Raw genomic sequence first — 14,217 nt, forward strand, 5'->3', positions numbered from 1 at the left:
GCAAACTACCCTGAATGGTGCCCTGAAGTCCTGAGGAAACCAGTTACATTGCTTTTGATGTTTGTGCTCGCTTTGCTGCTGATTATAGGGGTCTTGATTACATCTGCAGAGGGCACGTTATGCCTCTGCTTCCTGGAACATCTATACACAGATTAATTAGAGAGCACCGGTAGCAGACAATAATCAGTGAATAGTAACGTATGACAATTAGTTAGTTATAATTTATTGTAACCAATTGTTTTCCATTTAAATGTCTAATGACTACAAATATTTAGCAATTCTTATACAAGTAAATCCTGGTTATTGTTTTCATTTAGATAGTATGCTCAGTTGCTGCCTTTTGCTTTTGCTTGCGGAGTAGGAACTTTCATGTTATGTGGCAAATTTCCTTGGAACACTTTGTATGAAATCTCTGAGACACAAAGGCAACTGTTAAATACTCTAAATGGGAAGGCACGATTCCTTCAATAACCAATATGGATACATGACCTACTTCTAAGAGGGCCAGAGACACTCATCCTATATATCCATGCTCAGTATGTGCATTTATAACTGTATTTACTAAATGGCCAAGTCGGAGACAGATGCTTCATCATGCCACACCCCTTTAATTAATCCTTAATCACTGATTTACTTTTATCGAATGTCCCTCAAGTGTTATTTTTTCCACAACATTTGCCCTAGAGTGTATTTCGCATGTGCTGTTCGTTTTATGACTTCAGAGAGGATGTGGTTATGGTTTGACAGAAAGGAAGCTTTGCTGTAGATGGGAAGATAAAGCTTAAAGTACCTACGCTGCCTTTAGAAGAACACCTTTTTTTTTTTTTTTTTAAAAAAAAAAAAAAAAAAAAAAACTTAACTGCCTTCCTTATTGTGTCTCTTTCTTGGACGGGTGCTCAGCTCACAGGGCAGGCATCCCATGTCCCAGGAGAGGACCATTCTTGGCCCAACCATGAATAACTGTGTGCTCCTGGAGGAACAGCTGATCAAAAAATCCCAGCAGAAGAGAAGGACATCGCCCTCCAACTTTAAAGTGCGCTTCTTTGTCTTAACCAAATCTAAGCTGGCTTACTATGAACATCGCCATGGGGTATGTCAGCCATTTTCTTTGTCATAGTAGAATAACGGAGGGAAGGGTGAACTCTTTCTTAAACTTTATTAATTTACCATTTCTGGGTTTTGTTTTAGCACCACTCACCGAAATGTGTAGAGTGGTCGGATGGGTCCTTACAAACTTCTGGTCAGTGAGCATTTGGTGCATATGGGGGAATAAGACTAACTTGTTATCTTATAGAAAGTACATAATTTTGTTGTAGGAATTTAGCATGTTCTGTTAAAATCGATGTGTTTGACAGCTGCATGAGCCTGCCCCTTGCTGCCTGTGTGGGTACGGGAGTGACCTCCGGTGTGGTATTGCAGAGACTAAACTATGTCTAGCCACGTCTTCACTCTCCTTCTTTTCTTTAGGGCAACAGACTGATGGTTGGTAGACCAGTCTTACAATTCAGAACAAATTCAGCTGCCATTCAGGTCTACTCTTCCAAGTTAGTTTCAAAAGGGATGTGATGATGAGATCCATGCTCAGACTAGGCCTTGTTTCCCCAGGCTTGCATTACCTAATTTGCAAAATACGAAGAAAATTAAAAGTCAATCTATGCACCACATTGTGCTAAGTGTTCTAGTGAAGAGAGGATTATTTCCCTCTTGTGCTTAGCTGGATGTTTGCTGAGCCTTATCATGGTTGTAAATAATATTGCTTGTTTTCTAACAGTCACTTAACATGCTGTTAATCCATTATGTTTAGGTGCTATTATTATACACAGACCAGTGCTGGGGATCTTGTTGTGTTGCTATCCAGTGTTGGCACCTTCAGATCATCTGATCTGATCTTGTTTAGAAAAAGAAAATTAAGTTAAAACTGAACCCAACGAGAAAAGCAAGGTATAATGTGTCCTTGTATGGTATCATTCCCCTGTTGAAATTCTATACCAGCTTCAAGGTTTAACAGTCATTTTTACTTGTAAGCTATTTCTCTGAAATGTGTTCAACAAAATGTTTTTCTTGCTTTTATTTTATAGCCAGTGTTATTCTTACCTTCATATTTAAATAGGAAAATATTTGTTGTTGCCCAGTGTGTCTGTATTTAGTCTGAGAGTCTATTTGACTGCTATCCAAGCTATCTTTCGGCTGTCATTATGTTAAGATTTTAAATTCTACTATAACTATTCAGTTGATTAATCTGGTTAAAATTTTCAAGTTTCATCTGAGTGATTCTGCTGTAGGCATTTACAGAAATTTTCATACCTAGGGTTTTTTTTGATGCTTGCTGAGTCTTGATGGACTTGAGAAGGACTCAACATACACTTTGCCTAGATAGCTTTGTGGAACCACGCTAGGTGTTTGCATCTTTAGTCACTTAAATAGTTTGGAAAATCTGACTTGGCGGCTTTCAGTGGGGCATATATTTCATATGCAACATGACTGTCTTTGGAAATTTTATCCTCTAGTCTTCCTAAAGGTCAATTAGGCCACTCAAGAACATCTTAAAATACCTGTGAAGTAAACATTTAAGAAGCTTTCAAAGGCACATTAGTACACTACACATACAAAATCTGAATGGACACCAAGTGACAGCTGACAAATACCTTTGTACATATGTGTATGCAGTATTTCTGAAAATTTGATCTCCAAAGTCAGACAACAGTGGGCCAAATCTTTAGGTGTGGCAAAATTCCAAAGTACAGTGACATCAAAATTAAGCTATGAAAAATTGGACCACATAAGGGTTTGTTGTATTACGTAGTTTACCTCATATATTATCTATTATAAACATTCACATGTACATATGTGTAAATATATAAAAACAGACTTTTTTTCTGAACTGTCAAAAGCAGGTCATTACATGAATAGAAGGACTTCATATCAAATGAGGAGAAAAGACTTTGTCCTGTGACATACTCCCAGAACCAATCTTCAGCCTTTTCAATACTACTGCCAAAAATTAGCCCACTGTGGTCAGGCTTCCTTGTGGTCAGATCACGGCTTTTCTGCAGGGACAAACTTTGGGTAGGCTATGCAAACACCCTCTTGTTCCATGCTAAGAATGGACTGAATGCCCAGAAGAGGAGTTCACAGCCCATGACGGGAAACTACAGTACCTGCCTGACACATGGGCTAGGCCTGTCCCAGTGAATCAACCAGGAACAGGGAGTATACGCTGAAATCGATGGTCTAATCCTCTAGCACAGGTTGGGCTTTGCTCTGTGGGGACTCTCCAATAATTTATGGGGCTGGCAGGGGTTAGGAGAGGCTGGGGGCCATTGCCAACATGCATTGCTTTCGGTCCCCTTGCTCTGGGTGCTGGCCGCAGAGATGGGGAGTATCCACAGGCATGCGTGCTGCAAAGGATAGATGGGCCCAGCATCTGCCTACGCTTTTGATGTATTTTTCAAGGGAAATCTCTGTGGATGCTTGCTATGAGAGGTTTCAAAGAGTTTCTTTAGGAACCCCTTACCAACATGTCTACTGGCCTACTCTACGCAGAGTTCAATACTGTATATACCGTGTCCACTGCTCCAGTCCCCATTCAGTCAGTGACAGTGTAAATTCAGGTAGAACAATTAGCAAACTGCTAAGCAATTTTAGAAGTCCTGCTGATTTCAATGGAGCGTGTTGAAGTAAAGCATACTCTTATGTATTTAACACAGGCTTACATGTTTTGTCTGTATTTAACAGAGTTTTACAGCCAGTCCTTTTCCCTGGCTTCAGACACTGTGAGTATAAAAAGACGTTTAACAGTGTATTGTAGCAGTCCACAGCAAAGAAATAACCAGGTTGAAGGAATACAGGAATGATTATGTAAATGATACCAAAAGCTGTCAAGACAACCGACATCATAAAGGCGAATTTTTGCAATAACTACGATGACATTTTTCTGTCGTAACAGCACATAGCTAGACAGAAGGCACTGTTTTCCTTAGGGGCTAAGCATACAATCGCCGTTAATGTTAATGAAAGATATTTACATGTCTCATTAGGAGAATGAGCCCCCAATAACTGACAACAATAAGAAGCTGTGTTTTCTGGAATTCATTAGCCAGTACACAATGCAGGGCTGTCTTAACATAAAGCTAAGCTCTGATAACAGGCACATGTATTCAGCCCCCGTCTACTAAAATAAATCAGAAGTGCCTTTATTATGACATGCAAATCAATTCCATGGGCAAAAATTCTTCATTTCCAGGGTCTGATTTTATAGCTACTGTGCATGTGAGTAAATGAGCACATGGGAGTAATCATTTTAGCTATTTCAATGAGTTTGATCCTCACTGGAGTAACCAATAATGCAGGCACTTCTGTGGTACTCTCAGGATCCCAGTGCACTTGCCTTACTGCAAAAGAAGCAGTCAAGTGAATCCCTTTTGGAGAGGTCTCTAGGACAGTTTCAAATGTTCTTACGTAGCCTTAGCAAAAACAAACTAGTGAGTTACCTTTATCTCCTTGGCTTAACGGCTTGTGGTCTTTGGTAAATCCTTCAGTTTAGCAGACAGAAGAACAAAGAGAGATTGCGTCTGAAGTGCTAAGCTACTCAGACACCAGAGTAGTTAGCATTTCAGACACTGAGTAGAGGTTCATGAATAATCTTTGGTATATCACATTCCTACCTGGAAAAGGACAGAAACAAGCATGGATCTTTGCCTTTCAAGCTGTAGTCTAAAAGTGGCACAGATGTCTGAGGCTGATGCCACACTGACTGAACAGGCCACTGGGCTCTGGGGTGGTGTCGCACTGGTGCAGCTCCGCCGTTTCTGCATCGGAGCGGCTCATCTTGGTACGGCTCGGACCTGTGGGGAGTGCCGGAGCCTGTCTGTACCATGTATGCAACATGTGTCCCTATGCCACAGTTTTACCTCTTCAAAAATATGGATCTTTGTAATGCCTTGCCCTCTTTAGACATTCTGAGAATTACTTCGGAACTGGGAAAGTTTCATCTAACACCTGGGAGGTTCAGGCATGTAGCTATTCTTAAACTTCAGATCTTCATGCCCCTATGTGCTACTACTAGTGCAGCTTTTAAAGGCAGCAATAAAAGGAGCACACAGAAAAGGACCGCGTTCCCTCTTCATTTACAGCAGTTCTATTCTTCCTACACTGGTCAGATTCTCAAGAGGTCACAGAGCATGAGTCAGCCTTGTCCTTGGCTTTTCCATTCAAATCTTTGATATTCAGACATAAAGGTGACACTTCAGTGTGTCTTGGAATTTGCTTTCAGTCTGTTGTTCTGGGAAAATAAAAGAATAAACGTGACTGAAAAGCCTTTTATCAGGATCCTGAAAAGCTTCAGCTGCTTCTGCTGTATTATCTACACATTGTGTTACTTGCAACAGCCCAGCTACCCATGGTAACAAAAGAAGCTCTTTATTCCTCTTTCCAGCAGTCCATTTTACCTTGATTATTCTAAGCAGAACCTGACTTGTCCATCTTGCCCTGGAAAGGCTTGTTTTTCTCACCAAGTCTCTAAAGTAAACAGACTAAGACTTTGCTTCTGAAAGTCTTGGTTTTGGTGTTCCTGTTAATTACAGTGGCTGTCCATACCGTCCCTCGTTGTTTAATATAAGATTTGCTTTGTGTATTCTGGATACCTTAACAGTCACAAAATTATAATCTTCATAGACGCTGAATTTAAAGATGTTTCTGAAGTCAACCTCCCATATAAATATGTATCTGAGTAAATAGATCATTCTTCATGACTTGTCATGTATTTATTAACACGTCCTGTTTGCTTGCCAGAATTTGCAATACCATCTGTCTTCTGATGCATATCTCCAACTAATTTATTAATAATACACATATCGCCCACAAAGAAGTCAGACATGGCATCTATCTTCATCACAGCTGCTTCAACATTGTTGTTTTGTGTTTTTTTCATGAGAAATACAACATAACCTTAAATAAGATGGAAGCAAGGTACAAACTTTGTACCTAATGTTAAATGAACCCTTTCGCATACCTCTGTGAACTTATCATGGATTATATAATAATCATATTATTGGTTGGAGGGCACATCTGAAATTCATTTAGTTGGACCTTGTGCTTAGGGCCAGGCAGTTATCATTAGATCAACACTCAGAGCAGGACCGCTGCCAACACTAGAACAAGTCAGCTATGGCTTTGAGTAGCCACTGCTTGAAAACCAGGGACAGAGAGAGATTCCACAACTTTGGGCAACCTGTTCCATTATATCTTAACAAATGTTTTTTTTGTTGTTGTTGCTTCTTTTTTTTTTCTGGATATTTAGAAAGAACCAGTCTATTGCAATTCTTTCATGACTTTCTTCTGCGGCATGATTGACGGTGATGATACTGTCTAGACAAGATCGCTTTAAACGACATATAGTTTGTTCTACGTCTGTTGTCTGTGGTCTTTCTAATTCCACAAATGTGAAGTAGAGTCTGGTAAGAAAAAATAGCTACTTTTTGCCAGAATAACTAATTCGATCTTCCACAATTTGGGTTATAATAATTTCTTCTTACACTCGCTGTGCATACCCGGTTCTGCTCCTACTAGGTATTTGCCTAGGCATTTATTGGTCTTTAATCTTCCAAGATTTTTTAAAAATTACTTCTGAGCAAATGTCAGATACTCCCATCTTCTTTAAATTATGAAGCTCTAATCTTTCATCTATTGGAAAAAGTTAAGGATGCAGCAAAAATGTTCAACACTTGTTTTCTTTTATATCTTTAAGAAGGAAGGATTTCTTCTTAATATGAATATATTACAATAATAATGGGATTTCTTAATCTTTTATTAGATTTCTTTACTGTAACCATATTTGTTTCCAGCATCTGCCTTTGCTTTATACTGTAATCAATATTGTAACTGATATTGTTGCAATGCCTGCCTATTGCTTTGTACACTTTCATCCTTTCCGGGCCAATTTTTCATCCTTAAGACTTACACATTTTTAACGAAAAAAATCATGCCATTTAATAGATTTAATTTAGTTTCCTTCTATCACTGAATCTTTTATTCACTAATACCTACTCCTCCCATCTAGTCAAGCACAGTTTTCAAGAAACTAATGTAATATGCAGCAATTGTTCCATACTCTTTTTGTAACATAAGACTTAATTTCTTTATATTAGAAAGCTCATTTGAAAGCCAATAATTTTTTTATTTTTTTTTAGTTTCCTTGACAGTGTCATTGATTTTCTTGTCAAACCACTTGTTCTGATAGCAGGGATGCACGCCTTGATAATATCTGAGACAGGACTGTGATATGAACACTGGAAGTGGCTTTGCATGATATTGAAATTGGAGATCAGTGAAAACACTGGAGTATTGCAAATGTGTGAGGCCCTGTGATGGACAAAGAGAAAAAATGATCTTACGTCCAAGCGTGCTTTTCTACCAGATCTTTGTACTTGAAACTGTTGAACTTGAAAGCCCGTGAAAATGTACTCTTTGTACCACTGAAGCCTTGCAGACAGGTTATAGTTTCAATTTTCCCCTGCGTGCCTTCTGTTTTAGGCTCATGTAATTCTGAAAGCCAGGCACCGCAGGAAGCCTGGAGGAATGAACAGTGAAACAGCCAACTCCTGGCTGTGAGCAATGTCTGAGGTCCAGGTCTGTAGTGTAGCTCCATTGACTTTTCTGTCCATTTTAAAGAATTTTTACACTTCTCTGTTTTTAACTGATTTTTTTTGGAAAAAACAATACTGGATCTGGCCTATAGGACTTTATAGGGATGGGAGGAGTCATTTCTTTGCAGCAGTGATTCCCCAGGGACACCAATAATTTGGCCGAGTAAATTGATAACAGACTGAGATTGTTTGCATGGAACAGGCTTTGGCTACAAACAGCATCAGGCTCTGTAAACAAGATTTGAAGCTGAAATTAGTTATTGGGAGTGACATTGCGTGATGAGTTAGCTGATAGCCCACAAACAATGTGTACTGATAGCATGCAGCACAATTATTAAGTTGCACTGTGACATATCCCTGGCAGATGAAATATTTCCTTTCTGATGTGGGAGTCTGCTGTGATTCGGCTTCTTTACCTGTGTTTGGCCACATGTCCTGCACTCCAGGGAAGGGTGCAATCAAGGAGATCTTTGCAGGTTCCTGGAAAGGCAGCATTGCAAAAAGTTCCTGACTGCAAATGCTGAAGTCAGCCACGGCAGCAACCGAGGCCTGCAGGGGACTTTCCATGGATGAGTTACAGCAGTGAAGCAAACAGCTCTCCAGTTGCCTGCCCCAGGCTCCTACATGTGCTTCACCATCTCTGCTGCTTAGATGCATGGAGGCATCTTCATCACTTTGCGTCCAGGTTATGCTCAACTCTAAAACACCCTTCTATTCTTTCGATGTGAAAACAGCTATAAAACTATCTCTATGTTTTATTTTTAATTCAAGTGGGAGGACAGAATAGTCATAATAGACATATGAATCAAGCAGCTACACTTAGGAATTTAAATATCAAATATAAGAGGGTATCTTGGAGGTATCACAGCACAACGCAACAGTCAGAACAGTACAGAAAATTCCCAGTATTACCAATTACCACCTCTTTTTGCTCTTCCTTTGAACCTCTTACTATTCACAGGCAATAAAATAATCTCTTACAAATTCATTTTAAAGTCCAATTTGCTTATATTAGGTTTCAAAATTAATTTTAAAATTGTTTAACTTATTTTAATTTCATAAAACCTCAAACTACCAATGTTCCTTAGAAGAGTGAGAACTCACAAAATACTGAACAATGTTAGGGTTCAGGCAAGATCTCTATCAACCAGCAGTCAACAGTTTTTATGTCCTATTAATGATAACAAGAGCCCATGCCCCAATGTATAGATAAGGAATATGATAAGGGGTAGGAAGTAATTACATTAGTAATTACATTAGCACAGTTTTCAAGGAAGTTCAAGTTCAAGCATAATATTTTTGATCAGTGGAAAATACTTCTCAGGAGAATCACCATTAAAATTAGTCCATCTTATTGCAGTAATATATTAAAGGTTCCTAGTTACTATAGTCTGTGTTCTTCTCCGTTGCTACCTTACAGCCAACGCGTGTTTATAAGAGACCTTATTCTACTAGTTTTTCTACTAATTCTACTAGTTAGAATTTGGGTTTATATGTTTATAAACATATAAACGCCTGTTTATATGTGTTGATAGTAATAGGACAAGGGGGAATGGTTTTAAACTGAGACAAAAGATTTAGGTTAGATATTAGGAGAAAGTTTCTCACTCAGAGGTTGGTAAGGCACTGGAACAGGTTGCCCAGGGAGGTTGTGGATGCTCCATCCCTAGGAGCATTCAAGGCCAGGCTGGATGGGGCTCTGTGCAGCCTGCTCTAGTGGTTGGCAACCCTGCCCGGAGCAGGGGGGTTGAAACTAGATGATCTTTATGGTCTTTTTCAATCCAGGCCATTCTATGATTCTATGGATTCACCACTACAATCGCACAGTGTAAGAAACCCTCAGATCAGCCTCTGCCTCCATCCAGGTTGTGCACTGAGCCCGGCCAGAGCAGAGGGACCAGGGTGAAGGTGACAAGGCCCAAGCGGGTCATGCCAAGGGCTGAGGCCAGACCCCCCATCTATTTTATCTCCAAGAATTAATTAATTAAGAATGGCTCCTAATCAATGCAACAAGTGAAGCAGGGAACGAAATTCAGCTCATAGTCTTGCAGACAAAAACCTGGCACTGCCGGAGCGGTCATTAAGTGCTTTTATTGGCGGAAATGTTTCTGCGGTTTTGCTTACAGGGGACTGGAATTTCCTAGCTCTCTCCACCGCAGCTATAAACTTGCCTTCCCCTTCCCACCTGCAGATGGAAAGTGTCCAGCTGCAGCTGGGCCTTTGGTGGGTCAAAGGCAGACCTCGGTGGGCAAAAGGATGCCCCTATACTGGGGGACCTGCTCCTTTTCACAGCGAGGGTCTGGATGGGCTAGGAGGAAGGGATGGGGCAGGCGATGGGGATGAGGATGAAGAAGGGCGATAAGGAGAGGGCAGAGCCAACACCAGAGACGTGTGGTGAGGAAAGTCCAGCTGCAGCACTGGCCATGGGCAGTGACCGCTGATCAGGAGTCTGGGGCCATGTGAATCCTAATTGCATGCTTTTCCCTTCCTTCACACCACAAAAGACACAAGTTCTTACACAACTTTTGAACGCAATCTGCTTTGTGAAACACAGCACTGCCTTTCTGCCTGCTGGAAGGTGCTGTCTGCTCTCTCCTTCTGCTCTCCTTGAGGTAAAGCTCTGCCCACCCCACCTCCCTGGCACTTGGCCTCCTTCTCTGCCCTCTGCTCCTGCACCCGTGACTACTTCTTCTGCCATGGCCCTTTGATAAATAAATACAGTGGGGTTTAGCTCAAATTTCAGCAGCCACCAGGGTTTGTGGCTCCACGGGACCTTAAGCCCCAATGGTTTTCGTAGTACATTTGATGAATTGGGACCACAAATAGCAACAGCGAAGTGTTAGCCAGAAAGTAGCAAATTCCCCAGACTGCATAGCCCCATATCTCACAAAATCTTAGACATTTGTTAAGTTTATGAGTGCAGAACCGCAGTCAGGAAGCATATTCGTGACGTTGCCCTGTGCTCACTGACGGCTCGTTGCCCTCCTGCACCCAGCTCCACGTCCCCGCTTCTGCCCATGCTTGCTGGACTCAGGTGTGGCTCGAATCAGCAGACCACAAGCTGATGCAAAGTGATTAATTGTGTTGCCTGGCCAGGCTCCCATGGCTGGGCAAGTACAATGCTGGTGGTAGCAGAGGCTTAGCATGTGATAAATGCCGGTTGTTCTGTATCTAAGACATCTAAAAAAAAATACCAGATCTAAAAAAAAATACCAGTTGTTCTAGTATCTAAGAAAAATAGGGATCATTGTAATCATTTAGTAGACACAAACTACAGGTTTTATCAGGGAAAGAGCTGCTGGAGCTGCGTGGCAAGAGGAGGTGAGATACTGGAGATGAAGACCGTGATGCACGGAGCTTGTGATGCACCCAGCTCCACTCAGTGCTGTTAGCTTCCCCTCCCCATTTTGCAAGTAATGGCTCAATAGAAATAAAACAGGACATGGTGATCTGCAGCACACTGTGCTTCTCCTCGTGGGACAGCAGTGTACCTCCGTTATCTCTCCACACACATTACACAGTAAGACCACTGATGTTTTTTTTCTGACCAACCAGCTAAAACGTCTATTTAATTATGCTCCAGGCAGACTGAAAGCAACAGAGGACTGTCAGCATGTTTTGTCTGGCCCTTTTAGGAACAAGTTTCTGAGGTTTTTGGAGACAATTTTTTAGAGGCTTTTCCTCTTCCCTCCCTTCCAAATGGCCTGGTTGCTTTTGTTAGATTAAAGTGCAGGCAGATATCACAAAGCAGGGGTATGTTTAGTGTCCAGGCCCACTTCTGGGTAATGCCTGGTTTGTGAATCATAATTCCTGCTGTTTGTGCTGCTCCAAGGCTGTAATTGCTTTTTGTCAGTAAAGTCCCATTTGTGGAGAGTCTTCCAGGCAGTGCAGTGGCTGCGAGACCCGGCCTGACGTTGCACCTTGACTTGAGATTCTGGGGGCTTCTGCTGTGGGAATTACCCAATTAGCAGGAGTTCAGCAGGTGAAGAGAGCTGCAGGACAGCTGTGTAAAGCTCCTTGTGAAGGCTGGACCCTGTCTTTTAGAGCAGAATGGAAATGTATCAACAAAAAACAATCTGCAGTGAAAGAGCAGAGTCTGTGACCAGCACAGCACTGACTCCTAATGCCTCAGAGAAGAAACGTGTGGTTAGGCCCTGGGACTTCAAAGTAATAAGCCAAAAGAGAGTTCTCTGTTAGCAAAATTGAAGGTTTTTGTAGGAAATAAATGGCTTTGTGTCTCATGGCAGGGTACAAGTCCCAGGGGGAGAAAAAATGATAGAGGAGGTTGTGGAGAAGAGAGAGGGGAAGCCAAGTCTCAAAGAAAGAAGTGAACAGACAAGAATGAAAGAAAATAGAAGGGGAAAATAGGGTTCAGTGAGGCTTTCTAAGACTTGCCAATACTCTTGCTAGCTAATTGGTATTTACATTTAGGGCTGCCTTACAGTCTTGGGTTTATTGAAAAAAAATTCCCATTCCACCTGATGGAGCTACGTAGGCAGATGCCACCGACGAGAGACAGTCCTGGCAGAAAACCCAAAGGCGCTGGTTAAACTGCCAGCAACTACAAAAACATACACCAGCAAAGTCCAGCAGGAGCTATGTGCAACCACACCATAACTTCCCTCTCTTTCCTCAAGTCCAAGTGCACAAGGACAAAGTACCCAGCCAGTCGTACAAGAATATAAGTTTTAAAACTTTAGGCCTCTCTGTTTTGAAGTTGGATAGCTCACAGTGGCAAACCACCCTGCATCTCAGCAGGGCAGAGCTGCGGGGCCACAACAGCATGGGGAGCAAGCGGCAGAAGGGAGCCAGAGGGTGAAGGACACAAGGGTTTGGGTTGGGGCTCTGAGGCAGGGCAAGGAGGCCGCCAAAGTCTTGCCATGGCTCCTCGTGACAGTCCCACAAGGGTACAAGTTAGTCTCTGAAGGCTCTCTCATGTTGGCAGTAACCCTTGTTTGCAAAACCAGAAGATTTTGCAGCATTCTTCAGGTTCATACATCTCACAGTCTTTCATCATGTTGTCACAAAACTGGGCTGGGAGTGGATTAGCGTTTCATCCCTACTGAAAACGAATCAAAACAGGAAACCAATTTGCTTCTGAAGAGCGAACATTTGTAGCAAATCCTTCAGCAGCGTGCACCAGATAGCAAGCATCAGCTTAGCTCTGGCCTGCGTCTTCCCCACCCATCTCTCCTGCAAGAGCCTAGTGCCACTTGCCCAAGAGCTACGGGGCGATGGCTCAGTTCGAGGGCAGTGGGGATATCAGAATCCTGTTCCTTATCTGAAAACCCAGACAAACCAAAACCAGAGACATGATTTGTTTCTTGGAAAATAGAATCAGTGCAAATGTTATATTTTAGATAAAATGCTTTGTTTTGAAAATCAAATTACCCAAATGTTTTCTGTGTGTGTGTGTGTGTTTTTAATACTTATTGTTTTATAGCTTTTCAGTATAAAACAAGTGTTGATAAGCTGAAAGTTTAATGAAAAGAGGTTGTTTGTTTTGTTTTGTTTTGTTTTGTTTTGTTTTTGTTGTTAAAAAGGCATCTAGTTTTGTTGGGGAAAAAAATGAATTTCAACCGAAGATTTTGACTGGTTCTCTAAGAATCCATGTGCTGACTTGAAATCACAGAATCACAGAATTGTCTAGGTTGGAAGAGACCTCAAGATCATCGAGTCCAAACTCTGACACGATGATCTGAAATAAATGTATGTGCATATAAATATGTGTATGTGCAATCTATATAGAGGTGCCATACATGAGAATGATTCTTTATACTTTTAAATGTTGTACTTTTAAGTGTTGTACATTGTCAATTAATTCACTTCTGCTCCACAGAAATCTCCTGCGGACATCTCAGTCTTATCTAATTATTCACTTAATCCACAATCACTAGCTTTGACCAAGTGGTTTTATCTGTCTTTCAGAAAAAAAGGACTCTGAAGGGTTCTGTAGAACTTTCAAGGATTAAATGTGTGGAAATTGTCAAAAGTGACATCATCATCCCCTGTCAATATAAATACCCTTTCCAGGTGAGTCTGTCCATTGACTACATAGATAAGTGATATCATTTCATGTTGAATTTCAGTAAAATTCTCCTACACAATGCAAGCCTTAATGGACCCAACACTGCAGTGAAGAACAACAAATGAAGAAAAAGCAAATTGATTTGAAATGAACTGGGGAATAAGAAAGTGATTAATCAGAATCTTCCTTTACTCTATTCCCACACTATAACGTGGCTTCCTTCAGTGAGAATGGATGAGTGAAGGAGCAAACGCTCAGATCTACTTGTTCTGGGTCTGAATTTTTCAAGCTGTTTCTCCACTGCTTATAGGAAGAACAAAATCAAGTGAAGGTTGTGGCCAGTACTGATGTGGTAGCAGTGGACCAGACATGCTGGACAGTGCTGAGCTGACATCAGGAGACCTGCTTGTAGCCTGTCTAAATTTTGTCCCAGAGTCAGTTTTGTGGTATTTTGTAAAATGATATTGTCTATTTTCTTCTTAAGTATCTCAACTGCACCCAACTGTAAATTTTCTGTGGAACTGACAAGTTTGGGGTTGTTTTGTT

At 41.3% G+C, this 14,217-nt stretch overlaps 1 protein-coding gene across 1 annotated transcript in view; it reads left to right on the plus strand.

Moving 5' to 3' along the window:
* Window positions 1–869: 869 nt before the first annotated feature.
* ITK (IL2 inducible T cell kinase) overlaps window positions 870–14,217 on the plus strand; it is a 29,884-nt gene continuing 16,536 nt past the window's right edge. Inside the window, exons 1-2 of the mRNA XM_005029903.6 lie at window positions 870–1,090; window positions 13,572–13,676. Coding sequence (XP_005029960.3) covers window positions 920–1,090; window positions 13,572–13,676 — 276 coding nt within the window. The 5' untranslated portion in view covers window positions 870–919. The remainder of the gene's footprint in view (window positions 1,091–13,571; window positions 13,677–14,217) is intronic.

This window comes from Anas platyrhynchos, chromosome 14 (genome assembly GCF_047663525.1).
Source record: "Anas platyrhynchos isolate ZD024472 breed Pekin duck chromosome 14, IASCAAS_PekinDuck_T2T, whole genome shotgun sequence".
Lineage (NCBI taxonomy): Eukaryota > Metazoa > Chordata > Aves > Anseriformes > Anatidae > Anas > Anas platyrhynchos.